The following is a 27,675-nucleotide window of genomic DNA, read 5'->3' on the forward strand; positions in this document are numbered from 1 at the left end:
GGATATAAAACATCCAGCTCACCTCATCATAGATGCTCTCAATCTCGTTAAGCAAGCTCTTGGACCTCAGGACCTTGGTGTCATTCTGTTTAAAGTTGATGCCCTGGTGGTCCAGTGACTTCAGGTAGTATTTCTCATTTTGCTCTCTCCAGACCTTGTTAAAGCCTCTCTGGGCTTCTCGCCATTCTTCCTCTTTCATCTTCAACCTGGGCGGGGTTGGGGGGGTAGAAACAACAAGACATGGGAATCCAGATGTGGGAATTTTAAGGGAGAGAGTTAAAGTCCTTGGATTTGAATCCTCCCTCTGCCACACTAGACTGTTTCCTTATCGAGGAAATAGGGATAACAATCCCTACTCTCTAAGGGTTTTTTATTTTATTTTTTTAAAAGACTTTCTTTACTTATTTGAGAGAGATGGAGAGTGAGTAGAGACAAAGCACCAGCAGGGAGACAGGGAGAGGCAGAAGTAGACTCCCAGCTGAGCAGAAAGCCCAAGGAGGGCTCGAACCCAGAGCCCCAGGATCTTGACCTGATCTGAAGGTGCATGCTTAACCAACTAAGCCACCCAGGTGCCTGTCTTAGGGTTCAGAAGTGAGAAATGTGTCAGACTTACTTTATTGCAAAAGTCAAAAGACACAATAGGTCAAAACTGTTGGCAACTTGGGATACTGTTATTCAAATTGTTATTCAACCCAGGCTTGAACTCTGTTACCTGAGGAACTGACTTATCCAGGACTTATTTTGGGGAGGTAATTTGTCCCAAAGTCAGAAATTTTACCTAGAATAGTTATTTCTCAACAGCATTCCACAGAATACACTTGAAAAGGGGGTTGACTTCCTTGGCCAGCTGAAACAAGCACATCTCTTTGCAGCACGACTTCTAAGAACATTCACTATGCTGATATAAATGCAAAAGTCCAAGAGCAGAGAACTCGCACAGTAATGCTCCTTTGCACACAGTTTGGGAATTTCTGATGGCAACAACTGATCTTAACACTCCAAAAGAGAGGAGAGTAAAATCAAAACCAGCACTGGAACTGCAGAGTGTCCTACATCTCAAAGCCAAAAGTTAAATGCTGCTGGCACGGCAGGAAGAGGAACAGCCTGTGCCACCTCTTGAGCGGAAGACTAGGGAGGGACAATAAAAGTCAGGCAGCTATGAGCCACATAGCACACAAGAATCCCGTCATCACTGTTGCAGGTGATACTGAGACATGGTCCAGCTGGCATTCACAGATGTTGGCTGGCATTCACAGTGTGGTTTGAAGTGCCACGGTCTTGAAGGAGCCTGTGGCTCACTGGCTCTAGCTCTAGCCTCCTTGATGCCTGGTCTTAGGTGGGTACAAGAGCCCCTCTACACTTCAGGCTGAAGCCTTGAGAGGAGGAAAAAGGAAGACGTTCTTGGTACAAATGGCAAGCTAGACTTTTTAAATAAAACATCTATTTTACAAAGACAAACGGGTGATTTTCCTTATTAAAAAACAAAGATGTTAACAAAGGTTAGTACTGAGTGGCAGGAATGTGGGAGGTTGTATTCTACTTTGTTCTTTTCTGTATTTTAAAGTATACCCTTAAACACACAGCTTTCCTCTATGGACTTTCAAGGTATGTTCTCTACTGCTGGTTACACAGAACCCTATCAAGAAGCTCCATTATCCCATGGTCCACCTAATTTCCAACAACCAGTGCTGGGGCAAGATGGATGTCTCATGGGATAGCAATCAGGTTGAAAATGAGGGCCTTGGGGCGTCTGGGTGTCTGCCTTCGGCTCTGGTCATGATCCCAGGGTCCTGGATCGAGCCCTGCATTAGGCTCCCTACTCAGCAGGAAGTCTGCTTCTCCCTCTCCCACTCCTCCTGCTGGTGTTCCCTCTCTTGCTGGGTCTCCTTCTGTCAAATAAATAAATAAAATCTTAAAAAAAAAAAAAAAAAAGAAAGAAAGAAAGAAAATGGAGGCCTTATCTATTGGGACACTGAATCGATCATGAAGCACACTAAAGAACAAAAGGCACATTCAGTCAGTTACCTTTTAAGGACAATTGGGACAGCAATGGAAGGGTTCTTCCTCAGACCATCAATGATGTCAGCTGCTTTATCAGCATATATCCTCTGGAGTGCTTTTCGATGAATAACTTCCGATGTGCCCCCGAGGGTGTTGTCCAAGCGAAATTTGGCTTGTTCCTCAGCAGACAAGCGAGAAAGCTTCTTCTGTATTGCTTCCAGAACCCGGATCGTTGCTAGATTGGTCTCTAAAACTACATCAAGCTAAAGCAAAAGACAAAGTGTGCTCAGGACCCAAACCAGAATGGAACAGCAATCAAAAGTATGAAGTAGGGAGCCAAATTCCTTGGATTTGAATCCCACCTCTGCCATAGTAGCCACACATGATTCTATTTCCTTATCAATAGAATAGGGATAACCTCACATACTCTCAAAGGCTGTTTTCTAGATCAGATGATATAATCCTAATAAAGGGTTTAGTGCAAGGCCTGGCACAAAACATCCAATAAATGATAGATAAGTGGTAGTTGTTACTTCCAACACCACCAGTGTGCTTTGTTTAGTACTACTGACCCCAGACCACAGGGACCTCATGTAAGGCAACCTTACTGACACTTTCCCCTGAACTTTCCTGGATTGCTGAAATCTGTCAGGAATGATAAAATGAACAAAACAAACACACAACAATCAGAAGACCGTTCAAAGATGATAAATCAGTCTTATATGTGAGGTTTTTCAGGTTAACCTGAAATATTTAAATATTTAAAAGCATTGTTCTACATCCAGTAATAATAAGAGCAGTGACTACCATTCCTTGAGGACTTCAATGTCGTATCTGTGGGTAAGCATTTAAATTCTAATAGAACTCCTGCCACTTACTTTCTGGCAAGGGCCTAGCCAGACCTGGTGAAGGGAAGGACTGGCAACCTTTGAGTAACTCTTTTGCTAGGCTCCATACAACATTCTCTATATGAGAAACAGAAAACGAAGTAAACGAGAAGTCTCAGGGTCCTGTGACCAAATGTCTGTGGAGGAGTTCCCAGGGTGGCACCATGGGTTGAGCATCCGACTCTTGGTTTCAGCTCAGGTCAGGATCTCAGGGTTCTGAGATGGAGCCCCCGGGGGGCTCAGTGCAGAGTCCACTTGATATTTCTCTCTCTCTCTCCCCCCCGCCCCTCCCCTGCTCAGGCACATGTGCATGCACATGTACTCTTTCAAGCAAATAAATTAAAAGAAAAAAAAAAACAAAAAAAGGAAGTGTCCCAAAGTAATTCTGACGAGCAGGATCCCCTGCTAACCATCAATGCACAGGTAGTGTGATCAAGAAATAAATGTTTTTATTCAAGCCACTGAAATCTGGGGGTTGTCTGCACTGCAGGATCACTAACCTATCCTGATATATAAAGGAATGCTCCTTCAAACTAGCCCATCCCACCCAATCCTAAGCACATGCACACACAACTTCATCATCACGCCTATAATCGCAGATGGGAAATGCAGATGCTGCCTTTTATAGGCACACCAGTTGAGAATAGGAACATCCGGTCAGAAAAAGATGCCAATCTCTGCTTTCTAACTCCTCATCTAACCTTACTAAACGTAGGTAACAAGGAAATACTTTCTTCACCCTGATACAACTTTCCATGAAAGTTAGCACCTGTCATGATCTTGTTTTGTGCAAATGATGGAAACTCCTCATGAACACTGCGGCCAGTCACCTGCAAGCGGCCAAGAAACATGCGGCCCTTCATTCAAGACATGTCAGAAACAGCCGAATCACGTGGGAAAGGGGAATGGCTGGCAGAGCCTAATCAGCATGGGTTTAAAAAAAGAGCAAGCCCTCGCCCATCTATATGAATAAGCAGGGCCAGTCACTTTCATATAATAAATACCTTAAATAGGATGCAAATCATTTTACCTCTTCCAACACACTGAACATTCCCTTTTTGTCGATAAGATCCATGAGCTAGACATTTTAACACACCGGGGATTCTGAGCCCACTCACCGTACTCCTACTCCTGGTACGGGGGCTCTACCAGCTCACTTATTTACTCCAGCTCTTCCTTTCCCAACTGCTTCAAAATAAAACCCTAATTTCACTTTCTTTCACAGGGAGCCAAGTAACAGATTTGGAGAGAAAAATTCCAGTTCTCACAGGAGAGCTGGTTTGCTAACCACGTCAAGATACCTGCTAAGAGTAACAATGCACACTTTAAATAATTAAACGTCTTTAAGAAAGCCCAGTCAGTCTTGAGATACTCTTTTGTATACCCTGTAAAACACAATAACCTTTAAAATGCTGTTAAAAATTCAAGGAATTATTATTCAGCCATCAATGGATAACTTCAAAAGGGTTCAAGTGGCCTAGATAGGAAACACTTGCCCTAAAATATTATTAGTGTATTTGACGAACTCAAAAACATTCTAAGTAGGACAATAAGCATTTACCAGTGAAGAACATGAGACTTTGGCTCTCCAGTCTCAAAAAGCCAAGCCTCACAGACAGATATTTAAAATATCTTAGCATTTAGTGCCTCCCATTTCCACAACCTCCAAATGATAAAGGAGCTTGTACCTCAAAGCGTTCATCTTCACAACGATAGATGTGTTCTTCATACTGGGTTTTCTTGGAACTAACGAAGGTGGAGTCCTCAGACCAGGAAGGGAAGGAAACCCAAGTATCATTTAGAACCTTTGGGTAAAAGAAGATAAACTGAAGCTAAAGTGTAACAAAGCTTTCTGGTAATCAATCATTCTTAGTAAAAAGACAGACACAACTCTAGGGCATGAGACAAAGCACCAACACTACAGCTTTCACCTTTAACAAGTTTGCAAAGATTGGAAAGGTTCTGGACAGAAGTATAAAACATTTTCTTCTGAGAAAAGACAGAGAAGGGTATTGATTCCTTATTCACATAGATTCTCAATCCCTGGTGTTACTCCCTTCTGGAGGAAGGAAAAACTCAGAGCTGACCCTTTCTAGGGAAGGCCTTACCTCTTTACAGAGAGGGGTCCGTCCTGTACACTTGGGCTGCTGGTAACTCTTCGGTAGGGCTCGGTAGCTGGAGCCCAACCGTTTACAAGAGGCATAATCTATCTCCATGGCAATGCCCTCTGTGGCTCGTTCCTTTGGAAAGGTTTCCAGATGTACAGACTCCTTATAGCCCAGAAAGTTTTTAAACCAATTAAACAATTCAGGGAATTTCCTGAAGAATCAAACCAAAAACTGGTGAGCAATCAGAAGCATGATGCAGTTATCCTGAGGTATAGCTACTACTATTTGGTGTTGGATCAGAACTTAACTACCAGGGACAAATTCCAATGACAATTATTATTTCCTGCCTAAGAAGTTCTGCTTCTGAGAATCTGGCTTCTCCTTTTCTTGTAGAGCACTCCAAGACTGGTTAGGGTACTGCTGGAAGAGTTACACTGAAACTAAGCAATAACCAGCTGTTCTTCTAGTCAAGAAGACCACGTGAATGCTCAGATCATTCTTAGGTTGTCAAATACAGTCAAGATTCTAGAACCCCAGTGGAGACTGGTCTCTATAAACATCCAACACTGGTCAGCACACTGTGTCAGCACACATTAGTCTTGGCCAATGCCCTCTCTGCCTACTTTTTCATCTGTAGTTAAACAAGAAGAATTCCCAGAGGACTCCTATGACACTGACATTTTATGAGTCAACCAACTGACATACCATGAACAAATTATGGTTGCCCATCACATACCCGCACCTCCACAGCACCCATCAGCGCTGAGTCCCTCACTCCACTTACCCCAGGAAAGGAGAGACCAGCTGCACAAGTTCAGCCCGAGAGATCACCTCCTGGTTAAAGATAACAAGACAGCGCAGGAAATTCTCATAGGCCTCTGCACTCCGCAGAGCCTTTCGGACCTTATGGAGACAACCAGAAGAGAAATAGATGGGAAATCAAGAGATCCTGGATTGCTTTTAAAAGACTGGGGAAATTTAAACAGTTATTTGATGATACTAAAGGAGCTGATGTTAGTTTTTTTAGATGTGATAATGACTATGTTTGAGAAAAGTGTTACTTTAAAAGGACACTTAGTACTTATGGATGAAATAATAAAATATCTGGAATTGGTCTCCAAATAAGCCAGGGTGGGTAAGAGTACATATGAAACAAGAACACTGGCTAGTAGGAGGGAACCTCCAGCAGAGGCTGAAGGATGGGTACATAGGAGTCATTCCACTCGGCTTGTCATTTCACATGTTTAAAATGTTTCACAATAAAAAAAATTTAAATGAGATCCTAGAGTAAATATTACATTTACCTTCTTATATGCTTGATTTTCCAACCATATCAGAGTTCCCCTAGTTTTTGTTGCTTCTGACAGATGTTTACAGCAAGAATCCTTCGTCAACACTGTTTTTAAACTTTGGTAATCCTGAATAATTTTTAAGTAAGACACTTCCGTCCTCTGAACTGATCCTTTTCCTTCCTCCACTTATAATACTGAACACTTCTAACATCCAAAACCCTAAAAATGTTCAATGGCATAAGCCAGGTAAAACTAGCCTGGCTAGATGAGCAATCTGGAATTTTAATTTTAAAAGTAAATTTTTAGGAGTGCCTGGGTGGCTCAGTCATTAAGCATCTGCCTTCGGCTCAGGCCATGATCCCGTGGTCCTGGGTGAGTCCCGGGGATGAGTCCCTGCTGAGCAGGGAGCCTGCTTCTCCCTCTGCCTGCTGCTCCCCCTACTTGTGCTCTCTCTCTCTCTGACCAATAAGTAAATAAAATCTTTTTAAAAAGTAAATATTTAGCATTATGGTTCTTTAGTGAAGACTATAGACAGATCCTCACCAAACCAAGCAGTTAAGACAACCCCTTCTCCGGGCTCCTGTATACTTTTATAACTATTAGTCGGTAGATATTACATGGACTATGTATTTTCAAAGCCAAAGATGAAAGAGAACTGTACTTTTTGTACTATACATAGTATCGACTGACTTTTAATTTTTTATTAGCCTTTAAACATGCACAAAAGTAGACCGAATAGTCTAATGAACCCCATGTACTTCCCCAGCCTCAATGATCAATATACAGTAAATTCTATTTCATCTACAACCATGTCCTCCACCACTGAATTTTTAAAGCAAATTTCAGGCATTTCAGCTATACAGCTGACCTTTGAACAACATGGGTTTGAACTGTGTCCACTTACACGTAGATTTTGATACATAGAGCACTATAAATATATGTTCTCTTCCTTATGATTTTAATAACATTTTCTTTTTTCTAGCTTATTTATTATACAGTATACCATACACATAACATACAAAATATGTGTTACTCAACTATTAAATATTATTGGTAAAGCTTCTGGTCAACAGTAAGTTTTGGGGAGTCACAATTCTACTCAGATTTTCAACCCCCATTGCTCAAGGGTCAACTATGTACCAGTATGTGTCTCTAAGAAATAAGTACTCCAAAAACAAAAAAATACCATCACTCCTACAAAATTAACTTATTCACACCCCACCCCTCCACTCTCTCATGGTCATTTGTTGGTTGTGAGCATTTCCACATTTCCCTTAAAGGCACCAAATGCCGAGGCAGCCCTCACAAGTGGTTCAAGCCAGAGGGAGACAACCATTCAGCAGGACAGCGCACACAGGCAGGGCAGGCTAGAGAGAGATCAGGAGGCACCAATCACGTGAAGGCTAAAACACCTGCCCTTTTGCAAAAACCCAAAGGTGCAAGACAGGGTAAATCTGCACCAGATCATCCCAGGCTGGTTCCTGCAGGTGAGAAGTCTGACAGTTACCAATTACCCTGATGAAAGCAGCCTGCTAATCATCAAGTCTACTCCAAGGAGGAAGTCAGACGTAGGAGGAGAGGTAAACCAATATACCACACAACCCTGTTTACACCAGTAATCGCAACGCTGGCTACATATCAGGTTCACCCAGGGAACTTTGAAAACATACAGTTAAATGTGAACTCCCACAAACCCTACATGCGATACATTTAAGTACTATGAGCAATCAAGATTACAAGCCATCTCAAGTCCTCAACAACTGGTACACACCTGGATATCTACAATGAGGAGCTCCAAATATCTCTCAAGAGTAACATCACGCATTTTTTTAAAAGCAGTCTTCCGCCATGGGAAATGCTGTAAACCAAAACAGACAATGCTACTGCTTCCCTAGCTGTGCTAATGGTTTTGGTAGCCTGAAAGGACCAACAACTTAGAAACCATGTCAAGAGGCAGAAAGTCCTAATCAACTAAAACAAGCTCCTCTTGGGGATAGGGAGATTTTTTTCTTTTGGCATTAATAATAAATCTAATTCAATCACTACTCACCTTATCAAAAAATAATGATTCAGTTCCTACACCATGCTTGCTGGCATCTGCCATGGAAGAATCCTTTAGGCTAAGCAGTTTAGGTTTCTTCTGCAAAAGAAGGAAAAACACAAACACATAAGATCCAAAGAGGAGAGTTCTTGGAGTTTTATTTTCATCTGTGTTCGATGGGTCTGTCACTGACCACTGCTGTCAATAATCTGCAATGAATGAGAGAATTCTCATTTACGTTAACTCATTAACTTTTACACCCTGAAAGATTTCCAACCATCTTCTCCATCTCAGTTTGCCTCCACCCTGAGGTTCACAGATCATTCTACTTACCAAATATTTTCTCACTTTATTACTGCAGTAACAGAATGTCCTCACTTTTTCCATTAGCCAAAAGTAACTTAACTTGGAACCTAGTGCCACCACCTCATCTTCTTAGAGATGGAGGTAAAGAGTTGTAGCACACTACCAGGAGAGGGTAGAAATCAACCTTCAACCTTTTAGTTATAATTCAATTTAAAAATTCATGAGAAGGGACGCCTGGGTGGCTCAGTTGGTTAAGCAGCTGCCTTTGGCTCAGGTCATGATCCCAGCGTCCTGGGATCGAGTCCCACATTGGGCTCCTTGCTCCACAGGGAGCCTGCTTCTCCCTCTGACTCTGCCTGCCACTCTGTCTGCCTGTGCTCACTCTCTGACAAATAAATAAATAAAATCTTAAAAAAAAAAAAAATTCATGAAAAGAGGCGCCTGGGTGGCTCAGTTGTTTAGGCGATTGCCTTTGGCTCAAGTCATGATCCTGGGGTCCGAGGATCAAGTCCCTCATCAGTCTCTCTGCTCGGCAGGAAGTCTGCTTTTCCCACTGACCTCTCTCTTCTCATGCTCTCTCTCACATAAATAAATAAAATCTTTAAAAAAATATAAAAATAAAAAAAATTCATGAAAAAAAGCAGTTTATTTTCCTAATAGAAGGAATGACTCTTGTCAGCAATATCTACTTGGATCAATTTAAGATTACGTTTTCAAAGGGAATGAATACGCCACGACATAACTGTCAGGCAAGAATTCCCTTTTATAAAGTCATCTCCCAACCACCTGTGAAGAAATGCACAAACTCTGAGGGAAGCAGCACATTTACCTTCACCGCCTCAGAGTGCACTCTCAAGAGCCAAAGCCTCTGCTGCGTAGGCTGCCTGAGGAGGAAAGGAGGTGGGGACTCTAATCCCCCTTTCTAGTGTTTCCACCTGAGGGTAATCAAGTGTGGGAGGGGACCGAAGCAAGAGCAGAGCTGAACTGCCAAGCTGATTCTTGCTACCCATAGAACTCCTTACTGAAGTGAAGAAACAGAAAGTATTTCTACGTTCAGTTTGCTTTCAAAAGGAAAAGCCAGGAGACACTAAAAAAGTCTTTCAAGTGTGAGCAACACCTAACGTGTCAGCAGTCATCTGCTTGTTCACCAGTCACTGCCTACTGTTAGAAATTCCACTGTTAGAATAGTGAAAAAATAACATGATTCATTAATTAGATTCTGCAGACATGTCCCATCTTTTCCATATTAAATACTGCTCTAGAATTCACTGAAGCAACATTCAGTACGTACACCTAGCTCTCTCCCCGGCACAGCTGCACGACAGACTTGGCCTTCTGCAGGCAGACCATCACGTGTTTACTCTAATGAGAAGCATCATGTGATAGGTCACTAACAAACTGAAGATCCCCCTTTGCTATAGCCCAACGGTCTGGCCTTGAAGACAACAATGATACAAACGAGACCTGGCAGCTGAACAAAGAAACCTGGGCAGGATAGGCCTCTAGACCAAAGAGATCTCACAAAGTATAGATACTTTACACACAGGAGGACCTTAGAGGTCCATTTCTGAAACAATTAACTCAAAAATCTGCTTTCTTCTTATCACAAGGCAGGTTGAAGGCATCAAGTAAGTAAGAGGAAGGGAAAAATTATTTAAGTCTCAGAAACCTTTGGCACCAAACAAAAAAAGACATGATGGCTAAAAGCAAAGAAGAGAGAAAGTATAGAGAAAACAACACAAACTCCAAAAGTACAGTAATTTGTGTAATCAGTGATAGTCTAACATTCTTTTGCAAGCCAGATGATAAGCTTTGCATTGAGTTTCTGTGACATACACCAACTCACTCTGAGTATCCAACTTTCAACACTCTTGGATAAGAACACGTGAACAACCCTGGAGTACTTGTCTGTGAGGACTGCTCCCGAAAGTCAAACTGCGCAGGTGCCGGCCATCCTCACCTTTACCGGAGGGGTAGTTCCCGTTCCTGAGTGCCTACGGATCTGGCAGCCGTTCTGGTTGGGCCTCTGTGGCTTGTTGTTCAGCTGGGGCTTCTTCACAGTGCCTCCATGGTCATTTCTCACGGAATCAACCTTCTCAGCCGTTGTTTTGCTTAAAAGCTAAGTAAGACAAGGGTAGAGATTAATTCTCTTATGAAGTAGGCATATCATTCATATCAACAGAAAAGATTCTGTTTCCAGCTTCCTAACTTAAATTTTAAGATAATAATTCTAAATAGTATAGCTCTTTCTAAATAAAACTTACCACAGAGCTGTTGGCATCTGGTAGGAACTGTCCAAACTCTGACAACAGATCTTCCTGATTTTTAAAAAGACGAGCCACCTGGGCATATACTTCCTGCTCAGTCAATGCTGGAGTGTAGTTTCCTCCAGCTTCCTTGGCATTTCGTTGCTCTTTCTGACAGGAAATTTCAAATGGGAAGGTATCATATAAGAGGGCCACTGCTTTGAACGACTGACTCCCTTTTGCATACTTTCTGGGATGTTACCTACTTGTTCTTAGCACTTCTTTTAACTGCACGGTTTTAAGGTGAGAAATGAGTGGAAGATGGTGGCTGACAATTTTTTTAAAACTAGGACGGGGCGCCTGGCTGACTAGGTTGGAAGAGTGTGTAACTCTTGATTTTGGGGTCATAAGTTCAAGCCCCATGCTGGGAACAGGTCAAATAAATAAATAAAATAACCTTTAAAAAATAAAATAATAAATAAAAGAGAGTATATGTGAATGCTCAGGGGACCACTACCAACCAATAAAACACAAGATAATAGAGAAATATGTCCTCCTTCTACTGTAGATGAACTACACTACACAAATCATCCTCTAAACCCCCCAGATAGTAAGAATCTGCTTCACAGGGCAGTAACTTCAAAGTCCTATTGTTATAAGGCAATTAAAGTCAGGCAAATCAAACTAGCTTTATAAACACACATCACAGTTTCTAACCTGTTGACTTCCAGTAACAATTAGAGACCACAGTAACGGTTATTCAAATCCTTCTCTGGTCAGATGCCCTCAGCGTGTGACCTGGCTAAGGCGGGCTAAAAGAGCGGATCTCTTACCTGGTATGTGTGCAAAATCTCCAGGAACGCTTTGTAGATGTCTGGTTGGCCCTGGAACCTGTTCTTGATTTTATTAACATAGTTGATGGCATGATTAAACTCCACAGGCTGATTGTTCTGCAAGGATGGGGCCGTTCCCAACGAGATTGTCACTGGTGTATGAGGCTGGACAGGTGGAGAGCGCGGGGACGCATATGGTGGGAGAGGGGGAGTCTGCTGACTGGCTGGAGTATGTGCTTGTAGTTGGGAAGGCTAAAAAGAAAAAAGTCATAGCCTCCTCAGGAACACAGATGGTCAGACATAGGAAAAAAAGGTCAAACTAAAGAGAAACAAGATGTCTGATCAACAAACGTCCTTAATTCACTCTGGCCAGGCCATTTTAGGCCAACTCAAATCATACTGGGCAGGGGTGAGGAGTGCAAAGGGCTCACACATTCTAATACAGATTAATTTTAGTCTCAAATTTTCTAAATACAACCTGAAAAGTGGCTACATCTCTAATTACAGGGCAGAATTTTTCTAATGCAATTTTTAAGCTCACTCAACAGGTGCAAACAGAAGAGGGAGGAAAAAAAAAACACAACCCTCACTCTCTATAGATCTTTAATGTCAGAAGACACTTGTTGCAGAAATCCACATAAAAATCTTCTAAACTACCTCTGTCCAATAGAACTGAGGTGACAGCAATGTTCTTTCACACTGCACTGTCCTACAGAATACAGCCACTAACCCACCCGGGGTTACTGAGCACTTGAAACATAGCCATTAAAACTGAGAAACTGAATTTAATCAGTTTAAATTTAAACTCAGCCATATGTGGCTAGTGGCTACAGTATCAGACAGTGCAGTTCTAGAACAAGAACATTCCACCACCATCATTACCACCATCAGTAGGGTCTTCTGCTCGGCTTGACATGACCTAATCTGGTAAACAGAGTGGCTTTTGTAAGATGACCCCATGGGCAATAGCATAATCTGATCATGAGATGACCGTTTCTGCCATACTGTCAAAGTACTACTTCAAGTCAAGTGGCCATCTGTTGGGATGTTCATGGTTCACTAGGGCAGGAGGTGGGGACAAAAACAAGTCCTCATAGGTTACTGATATGTTGATTTAAACAGACATCTAAATATGTGGAAGGTAAATGTAAACCATCTTACAGGGAAGTGACTATGGATCTACTCTGATGAAATCACTACAACTGATGTCTCTAAGTCTTACATAAAGGGGACTTGTCAAAGGAGAGTGCTCTCTAGGGATGCATTTCACATGATGCAAAGTATTCCAAGTGCTCACCTTGCTGACTTTGGCAGGTGGGGGCTGAGGAGCTGGCTGGGCAGGAGCTGGGGCTGACTGGGCTGAAGGCTGGGAAGGATGTTGGGGTGGTGGCTGAGGCTGGGGCTGGATGCCATGGGTGGGGATCTGATGAACCTGGCCAGGAGTTGTCACGTTCACCATGTCATTGGTTTGCACCTCAATCTTGTAGCCAGGGGGCAAGAAGGTATTGAAGCCCATAATCAGGTCGGGGTGGCCTTTGAACAGCTGGGACACACGACTAATCACTCCTGGGGTGTCAATGCTGATTAAAACAAAAAACAAAACACACACACACACACACACACACACACACACAACAAACCACAAAAATTAAAGTGGCAAGCTTGACCAACAGCCTAGTAAGAAAAAAATAACACATTCCACTAGGTTCTTTCAACAGGAAAATGTAAAAATCAACCTGCATATTATAAAATCAACAAAACAGAAAGAATTCTGAAATTCCAAAGCAATTTTAGCATCATATTCATAGAGGTTTGGTCACAATTTTGAACAGAACCTACGTTCATGATTAACAGTCCTAACAAGCAGATATTCTCATCAGTAAATCTAAAGCAGCAATTCCCATTCAAGACCCACCCTCTGACACACCAGCATTAATCATTATGTTTCTACATTTTTTACGAATTACTCTAACAGTGAACCATGCCAGAATATTAGTGTATCCTTAAGTCAACTCAAAGAGCAGGTAACCTAATCATTTCCAGTTTACTTCCCTGATTGAGGTGAAGTAGTAAGAAAAATTTTAATGAAGAAAAATTAACCAACAGGGAGAATACAAAGGTCTAGGGCCGCCTGTAATTTTCATCAATAAGCCATACATAAACTAAAAGCATGACCCTAAAAATTAAACCCCCCAAAAGAAGGCACCCTTTATCTCTCAGCATATGAGAACGAGCCATATCCTCCCCCTCCAAAATCAACATTTCAAGCACAAAGCTTGAATAAAACCACACAGATCTTTTACCTCTGAGATTTAAATTCCTTCATGATGTCAAGGAAATCATTGTAGACCTGAGGCTGACTACCAAACTGCAGCTTCACCTGGTCGAGATAGGACAGCGCGTCCTCCACCTGAGGCAGGGATAAATCTCAGGGTTATAAAAAGAACGTAAACCAAGATTCTTATTAAAAAACAAATGATTTATGCCTAAATAAAATTAATGTAATAAACGAAATTAAAACATACAGTAAAGATACACGAGAGTATTAAAATAGTAGTATGGGGGCGCTTGGGCAGCTCAGTGGGTTAAAGCCTCTGTCTTCGGCTCAGGTCATGATCCCAGTGTCCTGGGATAGATCCCCACATCGGGCTCTCCGCTCAGCAGGGATCCTGCTTCCCCCCACCCCGCCTGCCTCTCTGCCTACTTGTGATCTCTGTCTGTTAAATAAATAAACAAAATCTTTTAAAAAATAAATAAATAAAATAAAATAGTAGTATGGATGACAATAGTAAGACTCAAGCTTAAAATAAGAATCAACTCATAAAATTTGTAGCCTTGCCTTGGATAATTTTCCGGAGAACAATGAGTGAAAAATCATCACATTAATGTACTGTTCACTTATTCATTCATTCATCCATTTCACAAATATCTACTAAGCCACAACATACCACAGCAGGCCAAACATGAGGTACTAAGGAGTCAAACAAATATGTCACAGTCCCTGCTCTATAGAAGTTCATTCACATCTCATTTGGTGTTCTAATACAGTGGGGTAAATGGGGAATCACTGAATGCCCAGAGAGCACATCGGAAGGGCACTTCTGCACTAAGAAAAATCCATGGGCACATAAGGAAGGGCTTCCCCAAGAAGTGATGTTTAAACTGAGTCCTAAGGATGAGTACAAGTTAGTGAAAGTGAAGACAGACCTACAAAGAAAGTCAGAGGAAGCAGCATCAGCAAAATCCCAGACAGGACACCATCTGGTACACTGGGAAAACTGCAAACACTTTAGCTCAGCTGAAGGAGCTATGGTGAAAAGGAAGAAGAGTGGCAGGAAGAGTGACAAGAGAGAAGACAGGAGAGGAAGCAGGACCTAGATCCCAAAAAGTCTTGTAAATCTTATTAAAAAGCAGTTTAGGGGTGGGGTGTGTGGGTAGTTCAGTCAATTAAATGTCTGACCTTGGCTCAGGTCACAATCTCAGGGTCCTAAGATCAAGCCTCTAGTCTGGCTCTACACTCACCTGGGAGTCAGCTTGTCCCTCTGCCCCTCCCCTCGTGCTCCCTGCCCCCCCCCAATAAATAAAATGTTTAAAAACAAAACAAAGACCAAAAAAAGCAGTTTAGAGGCGCCTATGTGGCTCAATAAGTTAAGCGTCCAACTTTTGATCTTGGCTCAAGTCATGATCCAGGGTGGTGAGATCAAACCCTGTAGTAGGACCTGGAAAGAGCCTGCTTAAGATTCTCTCTCCCCCTCTCCCTTTACCCATTCTTGCACTCCCACGCTTGCTTGTTCTCTCAAAAAAAAAGCAGTTTAGATTTTTAGTATCTGCATTTTAGTGTACTCCATTTGCCTACAGTGTTGTGAACAAATTGGTACAAAGGACAGACTGAAAGGAGACAGGTAGCCAATTATGCTATAAGGCTAAACTCAATGTGAGAAAAAAAGTGGCTTGAACTGTAGTACCAAAGGAAAAGAGAGAACAGTATAGACTGAAAAGCTTTACAGAAGGTAGAAGTGATACAGTTTCAGGACTGACAGGATATGGGAGATAAAGGAAAGGGAACAGTCACTAAATTATATAAATTCTGTGACCATTCACAAAGGAACAAGACTGGGGGCGCCTGAGTGGCTCAGTGGGTTAAGCCTCTGCCTTCGGCTCAGGTCATGATCTCAGTGTCCTGGGATCGAGTCCCGCATCGGGCTCTCTGCTCAGCGGGGAGCCTGCTTCCTCCTCTCTCTCTCTGCCTGCCTCTCTGCCTACTTGTGATCTCTCTCTGTCAAATAAATAAATAAAATCTTTAAAAAAAAAAAAAAAAAAAAAAGGAACAAGACTGAAGGTCTACAAAGTTATGAGTCTGATTTAGGAAGACTTAATTTTTTTAGTTATTCAGGAAAAATCCAAGGGAATTACCTACTAGGTGTTTCCTATATACTCTGGGATTATTTTAAATCATACAAAATATCAACTATAGGGAAGTTTCAGAAATAAACATATGATTTGACAAACTTGTGATATATTGTGATACAGAACATTAATGTTCAAATAAACCATGAAATTATATTTCAAAGAGTTGCCCAAACTTCTCTAATGGGAAGCTCCATCGTGGGAACCATCATGCCATGGTTAATCTGAGTATTTTAGCTTTGCTAGAGCAGTATGTATACTTCATCAATACCCACTCATTTCATGGTTGGATCTTCTGTACTTTAGAAGTAACAGGACAATTTCTGTTGAAATTCAATGGATGATTTAATTCATATTCAGAACTTTCCATATTGAAATGTCTCATTAATGACTAGGCTGATGGAACATAAAACTCATTAAGTTTGCAGAAGAAACAAAGACTTTGGAAGATATTTAAGAATAGCATTCACAACCATGTGACAAAAGAGGAATTGTCAAAAAAAAAAAAAAAAAAAGCCACAAAACTGGGGCACCTGAGTGGCTCAGTCGTTAAGCGTCTGCCTTTGGCTTGGGTCATAACCCCAGGGTCCTGGGATCAAGTTCAACATTGACATCGATCAGGCTCTCTGCTCAGCAGGGAGTCTGCTTCTCCCCCTCCCACTCCCTCTGCTTGTGTTCCCTCTCTTGCTGTGTCTCTGTCAAATAAATAAATAAAAATCTTTTGAAAAAATTTTTAAAAATAGGGGTGCCTGGGTGGCTCAGTGGAATAAGCCTCTGCCTTCAGCTCAGGTCATGATCTCGGGGTCCTGCAATCGAGCCCTCTGCAGGGAGCCTGCTCCCCAACCCCCCACCTGCCTCTCTGCCTACTTGTGATCTCTCTCTCTCTGTCAAATAAATAAATAAAATCTTTTTTAAAAATAAAATTAAAGGGTGCCTGGGTGGCTCAGTGGGTTAAACCGCTGCCTTCGGCTCAGGTCATGATCTCAGGGTCCTGGGATCAAGTCCCGCATCGGGCTCTCTGCTCAGTGGGGAGCCTGCTTTCTCCTCTGTCTGCCTCTCTGCCTACTTGTGATCTCTCTCTGTCAAATAAATAAATAAATAATCTTAAAATAAAAATAAAATTAAAAAATTAAAAATTTTTTAGAATTTAAAATTTTAAAAAAAGGGGCCACAAAATTTTGAATAAAAAAGTAAGCATGCTATGGTATAATAAATAATAATACTGAGAGAAAAAATGCAGATGCCTGAGTCAAAGAAATTATGTGATGTATTCAAGTCTAGAGAAAAAAAGGTACTGGTCATGGTGAACTGCTATGTAAATTAGTTATAAAATAACACTATGCTTAAAAAACACCCAGCATGATAACCACATTATAAATGAACTATCTGGGGGCCGGGTGGCTCAGGCCATGATCTCAGGATTGTGAGATTGAGCCCCATGTCAGACTCTGTGCTAGGCGTGGAGCCTGCTTCAGGCACCTGGGTGGCTCAGTGGGTTAAGCCTCTGCCTTCAGCTCAGGTCATGATCTCAGGGTCCTGGGATTGAGCCCCACATCGGGCTCTCTGCTCAGCAGAAGCCTGCTTCCCCCGACCTCTCTCTGCCTCTCTGCCTACTTGTGATCTCTCTCTCTGTTAAATAAATAAATCTTAAAAAAAAAAAAAAAAGATTTTCCCTCTGCCCCTCCACTCCAATAAACAAATAAACAAACAAACATACTATTTGTATATAAACATAATGAGGAGATTCTCTCATTACCTAAAGTATAGCTCAACTCTTTATAAAAGCATGTATGCAGCTCGAAGAAAACAACTTAGAGCTGGTCCTTCTGAAGCTACAGGTCTAGGGAAACACTTGGGGAGGCCCTGAGTCTGCTGATGTATTTTTTTGGTTCACTTCAACAGGCATTTATTAGTGAGGTCCCTAATCTCTTAGGGTTCACAATCTTGTTGGGAAAACAAACACGAACAACTGTAAAGAGAACTCGCTCAAGAAGTGCCAAATATCTATGCTGCTAGCATTCAACAAGTAGCTAGATCACACTAAACACTGAAATTATCCAAATTTCCTTGTCATCAATCTGCCAAAGACAAAAAAGAAAGTATAGACAATGCTGATTCTTGAAATAACCTATGTATTTTCACTGAACACTTCCTTATTATAGAATATAAATGGTTTATTGAAGTTGATTCCAATGCTTGTAAAGCATTCTAAGACTGATCTAAAAATGGCAGGCAGTGTGGGAAAACTGAAGTTACAATGGAGGCACAAGAAAGCATTTTACCCCTCCTCATCAGAACACGAATTCACATCACCGCATCCAGGAATCATATACAAGAGTGAGAAGAGAGGGGCGCCTGGGTGGCTCAGTGGGTTAAGCCGCTGCCTTCGGCTCAGGTCATGATCTCAGGGTCCTGGGATCGAGTCCCGCATCGGGCTCTCTGCTCAGCAGGGAGCCTGCTTCCTTCTCTCTCTCTCTCTCTCTGCCTGCCTCTCAGTGTACTTGTGATTTCTCTCTGTCAAATAAATAAATAAAATCTTTAAAAAAAAAAAAAAGAGTGAGAAGAGAAGGACAGAGAAACTGACTCTACCTGTGACTCACTCTAAAACCCCAACTCCAGAACCCTTTCTTGCTTCCTTGACAATTTCTGTAAAACACACAAAAGACAACTGTATACTTATACCTAAGTGAAGGAGAGGAGCAGGTGCTGTGCTTTGATAGGACTGGCTGAAAAAGCCTATAGAAATATACATTTTTGTTAGTTTAACAGCAAGTTTAGAAGCTCTTTGGCATCATTAAGGTATTAATTAACAGCTGAATACAGTATTAATATGAATTAAGTCATACCAAAACAACTTAAAAAAGTATTTTCAGGACTTTGTGAAGTGCTAAATTCATGGCACTGATACAGTTTGGTACACAGCCACCACTCTGTGAGCAGACAGGCAAAATGTTTTAAGAAAAACATCAAGAGGGGCGCCTGGGTGGCTCAGTGGGTTAAAGCCTCTGCCTTCAGCTCGGGTCATGATCTCAGGGTCCTGGGATCGAGCCCCACATCGGGCTCTCTGCTCAGCAGGGAGCCTGCCTCCCCCTCTCTCTCTGCCTACTTGTGATTTCTGTCTGTCAAATTAATAAATTTAAAAAAAAAAAAATCAAGATAGCTTACACAAATTTTCCCAAAGACAGAGCCGAGAGTGAAGTTTCAAGGCAAAATAATTTCTATTCTCTTTAAACACTATGCTTACTTATAGTCAATTTTTTTTTAAGTATAGTCAACTCTTAATTACTTAATATAGACAAAACAAATTTTACAAAATCCCTCTATAAAGCTTAGCGTTGGTATGCTTCATATTTATGTAGCATTTAGTTTCCTTAGGCCAAAATTAAACAAGTTCCTGAGAACCCAAACCGATGTGCGCAGGGATCAGGGAGAACTAGATTAAGCATCAAGGAAAACAAAAGGTCAAAACGTTTGCTACACATGGATTTGTCCTTCAAGGGTATATCGTTCACTCCTACCTGGAAACTATTTAATTAGGCCGACAGGACCAAATTAAGACCCAACATCCCATTTCTTTACGGTTCTTTAAAATTATATTTCTTGTCTTTGATTTGAAATTTTATATAAATGTAAAATTTAAAAACCTGAAATCTGGAACACTTACTGCAACAATCTCTTATTTTGAAAAGTAACACTCAAGTAAGCAGAGAGAGGGTTAGCTGGGAACACAAGCTCTACTTCTCCACAGATGCCTCATGAATTTCAAAGGCACTGAAAACCTACAGCACATACTCAGCAGAACAGATGAAAACACTGACACTTCATTCACAATTATAGTCTTCCCCAATCTTTATAAAGGTTCCCAAAAAAGGAGCATGTGTTTTACTAAGGATGGACTTGAAGATGCCAGCCCATTCAGCTATTTATAAGCAGGGATAAAAAGATTAAATCGTAAGGTAATACTGGACCCAATTACTGTACAGGACCGTAGCCAACCATGTGGACGCTCAAGAAAACCTTCTGCCATGCTAAGAACTGAGAGTTCAAAAGGAGGTATCCCAAAAAAATGGACTTTGTTTATTTCGTATGAAAACAGTCCCTGTATCCTGACACATTTCAGTACCATGCATTTATACATTCCAAAAACATTTCTTAAATGTAATTTTCTGGATAAGGCACTGATGGTAAGATGGGAAATCTAAGTAGGTTTCAAAACAATAACAAAGTAGAACTCCTTGTGATTCAATTCCTAGTCTAGCTAGCATGTTAAAAGTTATAATGCCAGGGCGCCTGGGTGGCTCAGTCATTGGGTGTCTGCCTTCAACTCGGGTCATGATCCCAGGGTCCTGGGATTGAACCCTGCCTCAGGCTCCCTGCTCGGTGGGAAGCCTGCTTCTCCCTCTCCCAATCCCCCTCCTGTGTTCTCTCTCTCTGTGTCAAATAAATAAATAAAATTAAAAAAAAAAAAAGTTATAATGCCACTAGTAATAGGCTGAAGCCAATGCTTCCTGCTGAGAGAGAAAACTTTTTAATGGAAGAAGAGGTGCTGAAGATCACCTTAAGCCTCTGAAATTGCTGTTGTCCCTGTACTGGTGCAACAGGTGGGGCGGGATGAGCATGACTCTGAACCACCTGGCCTCCATGGGGCTGCACAGCGGCTGGGTGATGATGACTGCTATGAACCGCTGCGATGGTGGGCCCGTGACTGCCAGAGCTCTGTGGTACTGCTGACACCTGAGGAGGACAAAATGCAGACAAGAAACTTAAAGGCTTTTGCGTTCTTCCCCAGATGCATCTAAAAGATGTGCATGCATATCTTTGCACACACACAGAGAACTACAGATCTTCCTTGGCTTACAATGGTGTTACATCCCAATAAACCCATTTTAGGCTAAAAATATCCGACATCGAAAATGCATTTAATACAGCTACCCTATTGAAAATCATAGCTCAGCTTAGCCTACCTTAATTGTGCTTAGTATACTTACAGTAGCCACAGTTGGGCAAAATCATCTTGTACAAAGCCTATTTTATATGAAAGTGCCAAGTATCTCATAGAATGTGTCGACTAGTATACTGAGAGAAAAACTGGAATGGCATAAGGGTCTTGGTTATTTACCCTCATGATCGTGTACGGGACCAGGAGCTGAGGCTGCCACCGCCCAGCACCAGAAGAGAAAGCACTTCTTCATATTGCTAGCCTAAGAAAAGGTCCAGATTCAAAACTCCAAGTATGGTTTCTACGTGTATCACTTTCACATCATAAAGGTGAAAAATTGAAAGTCAAGCTATCCTAAGTCAGGGACTGTCAGTAATTAGTAGCCCAAATTTCCCATAAAAAGGAACTGGTGAAATGAAATCACCCATATTACAACAGAATTCTCTGCCACTATTAAAATTATATGGCTCAATACTTCTCAAACTATCTATGGCAAAGGACCTGTTTTTTCTTTTCTTAAATTCCAGTCCATCACGGGCCACTACTTTTATAAAATACAATAAAAATTAATTACTACAGAAGTGAAATGAAAAATACGTAAGCCTATAATTTCCATCCCCACATTTTACAGATATATTACAAAATTATTATATCCAAATCGCTGTGTCTAAATATTCTCAATTTCTGCACACATGTCATTATAGACTAATAAGAAAATATATACATCAGCCATCTGTGGACCACACTTAGAAGAGCACTGATATGGATACATATCTTAACATTATAAAATGTTCATAATCTTTAAATTGAATGTATTCATGTGTTGCATACAGATTTAAACTTTTAAACATTTCTTTAGAAAGCACATTACAAAGCAGTATCTATAAATCAATAAAAAGATTTTAAACCTTGAAGTTTAAAAAGGCAAAATGTTAGCCTTTTATCTTGTGATAATGGGATTAGAGAAGACTTTTATTTTGCTTACCCTTATTTTCTACTTCTATCCCCATTTGTTTATTTTGCTTATCCTTATCTGCTAAACAAAACTTTCTTCCAAACTGTTAGTGGTTTGGTCTCAGACATAATTATTTTCTACTCTTTCTCTCCTCCTCTTATAAGCTTAGAGTGAAATAAAGCACAAGCTTCTTTCCTTCCATTTCTATTGCAAAAATGCTACGTAAAATTTCCAAAGCTTTTTTTATTTCCTATTTCAGAATTGTTAATCACCACAGAAGACAACTAAGGACAATATCCTTGATTTGCACTCTCCAAAATAAGGAGACGAAACAACATGAACTTAATCTAAGCAGTGGAAGTTGTATACTACAATGTAAGAGAGGATTAGTTTTTTTTCAAGTCCCCACAAATTTATAAAGATTCCCCTGGACATGGGGCACCTGGGTGGCTCAGTGGGTTAAAGCCTCTGCCTTCAGCTCAGGTTATGATTCCAGGGTTCTGGGATCGAGCCCCACACTGGGCTCTCTGCTTAGCAGGGAGCCTGCTTCCCCCTTCCTCTCTCTGCCTGCCTCTCTGCCTACTTGTGGTCTCTGTTTCTGTCAAATAAATAAATAAAATCTTTAAAAAGAAAAAAAAAAAAAAAAGATTCTCCTGGACAGGGGAGAATGGGAAATAGACAACTACTTACAAATCCACACAAAGTATAGTTACACATTAGGAGTAAAAAGAAACTATTTAGACAATTCTGAAAGCTATAATGTATCTCTAGCAAGAAGAGTTATTATTCTGAGCTTCTATATTCCAACATGTATGTTTTGAACAGTTTTTTAAAAGGCTTAATTGGAGCTTATACATACTTGAGATGACTGGTTTTATGTGAACACATTATAGTTTCTAGTATATGAATAGATGCAACTATCCCAAGTACAGGAAATAGTCATCAATCTGTTCAGATACAAGTAATCACCCAAGGAAAACAGCCTTTCTTTCTTCCAAGATCTTACTTAAAGATTCAATCTGCAACAATCCTCTGACTGCAACCCTCAGTCCCAAAGGAGGGCATGGTATTACTTCAAGGGGGATCCCTGAGAAAGAATGACACCTAAAGAATCACCATTTCCTACTTCACGTGGATTTCCCTCTTCTTTGTTTTTCTTATAATAAATTCTGAGAAATTTATGAAGTTATGGAACTGCTAGATCAAACCGTAATTAAAGAATCTGCCACAAGTGTCAAACTGCTCTCAAAAAAGGTTACGCTAGGGGCGCCTGAGTGGCTCAGTGGGTTAGGCCTCTGCCTTTGGCTCAGGTCATGCATGATCCGGGGGTTCTGGGAGCCTGCATCAGGCTCTCTGCTCTGCTGGGAGCTTGCTTCCCCCTCTCTTTGCCTGCCTCTCTGCCTACTTGTGATCTCTGTCAAATAAATAAATAAAATACATTTTAAAAAAAGAAAGGTTAAACTAATTGATGTTTCCAGTAACAGCCAGAACTTTTAAAAAGTCACTAATGAGGTGGTTGAAGGTCTCTCCAGACCAGGTAAATAAATTATGATTCAGACTGACCTAGATTGGAATATTAAAAAGGTAGTGATTTCTTAAAAATTACCTAGATCTACACATACGTATTCAAGTGAAAAGCTGTCCACTATATATTAAGTGAAAAGAGCAAAGAGCAGAACAGTATATACTGTATCATTCATATTACATAAAAAGAGAAGTGTAGGTAGGCAGGTGAATATAGGTAACCTAAAAAATCACGAATGGGTTGAAGTCTGAAGGGGCAGATAAAGTAGGATCATTAAAAAAGGATCATAGAAAGAGGATCATTAAAAAAAAAAAAAACTATGGTGATATTTCCTTTCACAATTAAAAAGGGCAGAAAACAAATTTCTTTCATTTCTACAAAACAGTAAACAGATAAGAGATGAAAGATCAGCACTGGTCAGGATATGGAATAAAACTCTTCCTCATATGCCCTCAAACCTGTTGAGTGATCTGCAATAAGATAAGGAGTTTACACCTGGATGTAAACTAATTGCTTCACTTACTAATAAGCACACTATTTAATTTAGCTGCCTTTGTTTCCCCATGGCCAGACTTTTTTTTAAATAAAAAAAAAGTAGTACATTGCTTTAAATTCTGGTGCAAGGTTATCTTGTCACGGATTGCCACTGTGAGTACCACTGCACTAAGAGAGACACTCACACAGCACCTTTACAACAGTAAAAATCTGGAAATAGCCTAAGAGTCCAGCAAAAGAAAAACGGGTAAGTAGCTAGGATATAGTCATGTAATTCACTAAAGAGTGAAAATGACTCAAATATTTACACACAAAAATATGGCTAATTCTTGGGAACCGCACTGAGTGAAAAAAAGTGAGTTAAAGAAAAAAATATAAGGGTGCCTGCCTGGCTCAGTGGGCAGAGCATGTGACTCTTCATCTCAGGGTTGAAAGTTTTCATCCCAAGGTGGGTGTGGAGATTACTTAAATAAAATCTTTAAGGGGCACCTGGCTAGCTCAGTCGGTGGAGTATGCAACTCTTGATCTTGGGGTTATGAGTCTGAGTTCCATACAGGGTGTAGAGATTACTTAAACATTAAAAAATAATAATAATAATAAAAAATTAAAAACCTGGGTGGTACCCAAGTATACACTGTTTTTGTTATTTGCTGTATCTTACTTACAGATATCCCATATACATAATTTTGTATCTAACTGGATGCTTAATCCAATATTTTTTTCATTGGACGAAATCACCAATGCTCCTCCCTTACACTAAGTCCCCGGCTGCGCTCCAGCTCACCTGATAGCTTGGTGTCACGGAGTACTGAATTCCCGTGGCTGACTGCATGGTCTCGGACACTGCTTCATACACAGGAGGGGCAGGGGCAAGCACCCGGTGCTGGTGAGGAAAAGCCTCTGTGCTACCAGGGATCCGACGCTGCTGGGCCGCATACACCGGTGACTCCTGGTCATCCAAACGTCGCTTCATTCTGCGCTCATGCTCAGGGATGCACCACAAAACCTGCAGAAACCAAAAGCACCGACATGCAAACTAGTTCACACATCAATGTGATGTGTACAACAGAGGACTGGGCACCCAAATTTATTAAAAGCTCAATTCCCAAAACCAACTATTGACTTCATCCTGGAGATGATCACTGGCTAGTTTAGGTGCATGCTTGCACACACAGCTCCCACAGTGGATGGTGTTATCACAACTCAAAGACAAAAGTTTAAATAATAACACACTCTGAATTAACTTGGGACTACAGAGTCAAAAAATAATCTCCAATTTAAAAACATGAAAATATACCTTTCTTTTCTTTATTCTCTAGTTTTCTCCTCAAATGCCACCACTCCTAACATCAATGACATATTCACAAGCTACAAAAACATTCAAGTGCTTCTAATTCCTCTCAAAACCTAGTACTATAACTGTGGTCTAATTTTTAAAATATCAATAGTTTCAACAATTAAATACAATCATGAAAGAGCAGTAGGCCACAAGTAAGAGAACAATGGTTCTAGACTTGCCAATTTAAAGAGCTATGTACATTTCAACAACTTCCTCATTCCATGAGTTTGTTTCTCCAACTATAAAATGACAGGGTTGGAAAAGATCTTTAGGTTACTTCCGACTCTAACATTCCTTAACACTAAGGAGATTCCAGAATCCCTTCTTAATAATATTCCTCTGTGGAGGCAGATGCAAAAAGTCTAGTAATATTCTGGGAGGGAATCCAGTCTGGTCTTTTGGGGGCTTTTCCAATAGCCAAAGCTTCTTCAAGGTAGGGTTCTCTACAACTTTGCATTCCCCACAGTCCTACCACTTCACACATTCAAATACTGACCATGCAGAAGGGAAAGAATGAGAGTAATCATTAATATAATAATATTTAGCATATAATGAATCCTAAACACCATTCTACACAGTTTATAAATATTACTACAATTCCCACAACAACCCTATAAGCAAGGTGCTGTTATTCTCTATTTTATAAGTGAGGAAACAAACCTAATGACTAAGTAAACTGCCCAAGGCTGCACAGCTAACAGGCGAATTTTATTTGATCAACAGGTGAATTTGGTGAATTGATATTCCAGTTTTGGCTGCAGAGCTAACAGGTAAAGGTGGAATATAAATTCACCAAATCTACCTCCAGAGCCTGAATTTTTTTTTTTAAGATTTTATTTATTGGGACGCCTGGGTGGCTCAGTTGGTTAAGCAGCTGCCTTCGGCTCAGGTCATGATCCCGGCGTCTTGGGATCGAGTCCCACATCGGGCTCCTTGCTCCGCAGGGAGCCTGCTTCTCCCTCTGCCTCTGCCTGCCATTCTGTCTGCCTGTGCTCGCTCTCTCTCTCTGATAAATAAATAAATTAAAAAAAAATTAAAAAAAAAGACTTTATTTATTTATTTATTTGACAGAGAGAGAGATCACAAGTAGGCAGAGAAGCAGGCAGAGAGAGAGGAGGAAGCAGGCTCCCCGCCAAGCAGAGAGCCTGATTCGGGGCTTGATCCCAGGGCACTGGGATTATAACTTGAGCGGAAGGCAGAGGCTTTTTAACCCACTGAGCCACCCAGGAGCCCCTTAAGCCTGAATTCCTAATCACCTCAGTATCACCTACCTCTCACAGTGTAAGAAATAAAGGGAGAAGAGTCCCTTTACTTAATTAAGACACACATGCACTGAGCAACTTCAGCTTTCTTTGATCTCTCCCACACTTAGCTCATTCATCCTTTCAGGCTCAACCCAACAAAGCAGGAAGGCTTGGCAACATTCACTCTTTAAATTAGCAAATATTCAGGGAGCAGAAATGAAGGAGGTAGGTGTCCTATAAAAGCTTAAAAACTATTTGGGAAGACCATATACAGCCTCACTAGTAGTCAAAGAAATATAAAGTAACATGACACTTATCCAAAAGCGACAGGCAGAAATTAAGAGAGAATGATGATACTGAGTGTGGGTGAGGGTATATGGAAATACTACTGGCAGAAGTTTTAACTGGCAGAGACTATGGGTTGGCAACTTATAGTATCCATTAAATTTTTAAAGATTTTATTTGTTTATTTGACAGACTGAAATCACAAGTAGACAGAGAGGCAGGCAGTAGGTGGGGAAGCAAGCTCCTGCCAAGCAGAAAGCCCAACACAGGGCTCGATCCCAGGACCCTGGGATCATGACCAGAGCTGAAGGCAGAGGCTTTAACCCACTGAGCCACCCAGGCGCCCCTCCATTAAATTTTTAAAGTTAAAATGGTCATACCCTTTCACATAGCAATTCCACTTTCAGGTGTCTGTCCTATACACCTGCCAAGTGTATTTACTGCAACAGAGTATGGAAAATCTAAATGCCTACCCATAAATGAATGAACTTAATACATCTATATTGGGTAAACTATGTAGCAATTAGAAAGACAGGGGTTCCTCTATAAAGAAAGCCCTCCAAAACATACGATTAAGTGAAAAGAACAAGCTACAGAATATATACAGTGTGATTTCAACACTCAAACAGAATGTATTCGTTAACTTTGTGCTTCTCATTATAAATTTTGCATCATCAGAAGGAAAAAGCTATAAACAAATACTGAACTCTGGATAAGGATACACATGCTCAAATACTTAAGTGAAAGTGTACTAATGTTTGAAATTTACTTT

General features: G+C 40.9%; 1 protein-coding gene across 3 annotated transcripts in view; it reads right to left on the reverse strand.

Moving 5' to 3' along the window:
* SIN3A (SIN3 transcription regulator family member A) overlaps positions 1 to 27,675 on the reverse strand; it is a 69,398-nt gene that overhangs the window by 22,725 nt on the left and 18,998 nt on the right. For all 3 annotated transcript variants that reach the window (XM_082735833.1, XM_082735834.1, XM_082735835.1), the window contains exons 2-14: positions 24,820 to 25,041; positions 20,679 to 20,855; positions 14,018 to 14,124; positions 13,012 to 13,294; positions 11,715 to 11,966; positions 10,900 to 11,052; positions 10,596 to 10,754; positions 8,339 to 8,428; positions 5,781 to 5,899; positions 4,997 to 5,207; positions 4,577 to 4,693; positions 2,026 to 2,264; positions 23 to 206 (exon numbers count right to left, since the gene is read on the reverse strand). In XM_082735833.1, coding sequence (XP_082591959.1) covers positions 23 to 206; positions 2,026 to 2,264; positions 4,577 to 4,693; positions 4,997 to 5,207; positions 5,781 to 5,899; positions 8,339 to 8,428; positions 10,596 to 10,754; positions 10,900 to 11,052; positions 11,715 to 11,966; positions 13,012 to 13,294; positions 14,018 to 14,124; positions 20,679 to 20,855; positions 24,820 to 25,041 — 2,313 coding nt within the window. The remainder of the gene's footprint in view (positions 1 to 22; positions 207 to 2,025; positions 2,265 to 4,576; positions 4,694 to 4,996; positions 5,208 to 5,780; positions 5,900 to 8,338; positions 8,429 to 10,595; positions 10,755 to 10,899; positions 11,053 to 11,714; positions 11,967 to 13,011; positions 13,295 to 14,017; positions 14,125 to 20,678; positions 20,856 to 24,819; positions 25,042 to 27,675) is intronic.

This window comes from Mustela nivalis (genome assembly GCF_964662115.1).
Source record: "Mustela nivalis genome assembly, chromosome: 6".
NCBI lineage: Eukaryota > Metazoa > Chordata > Mammalia > Carnivora > Mustelidae > Mustela > Mustela nivalis.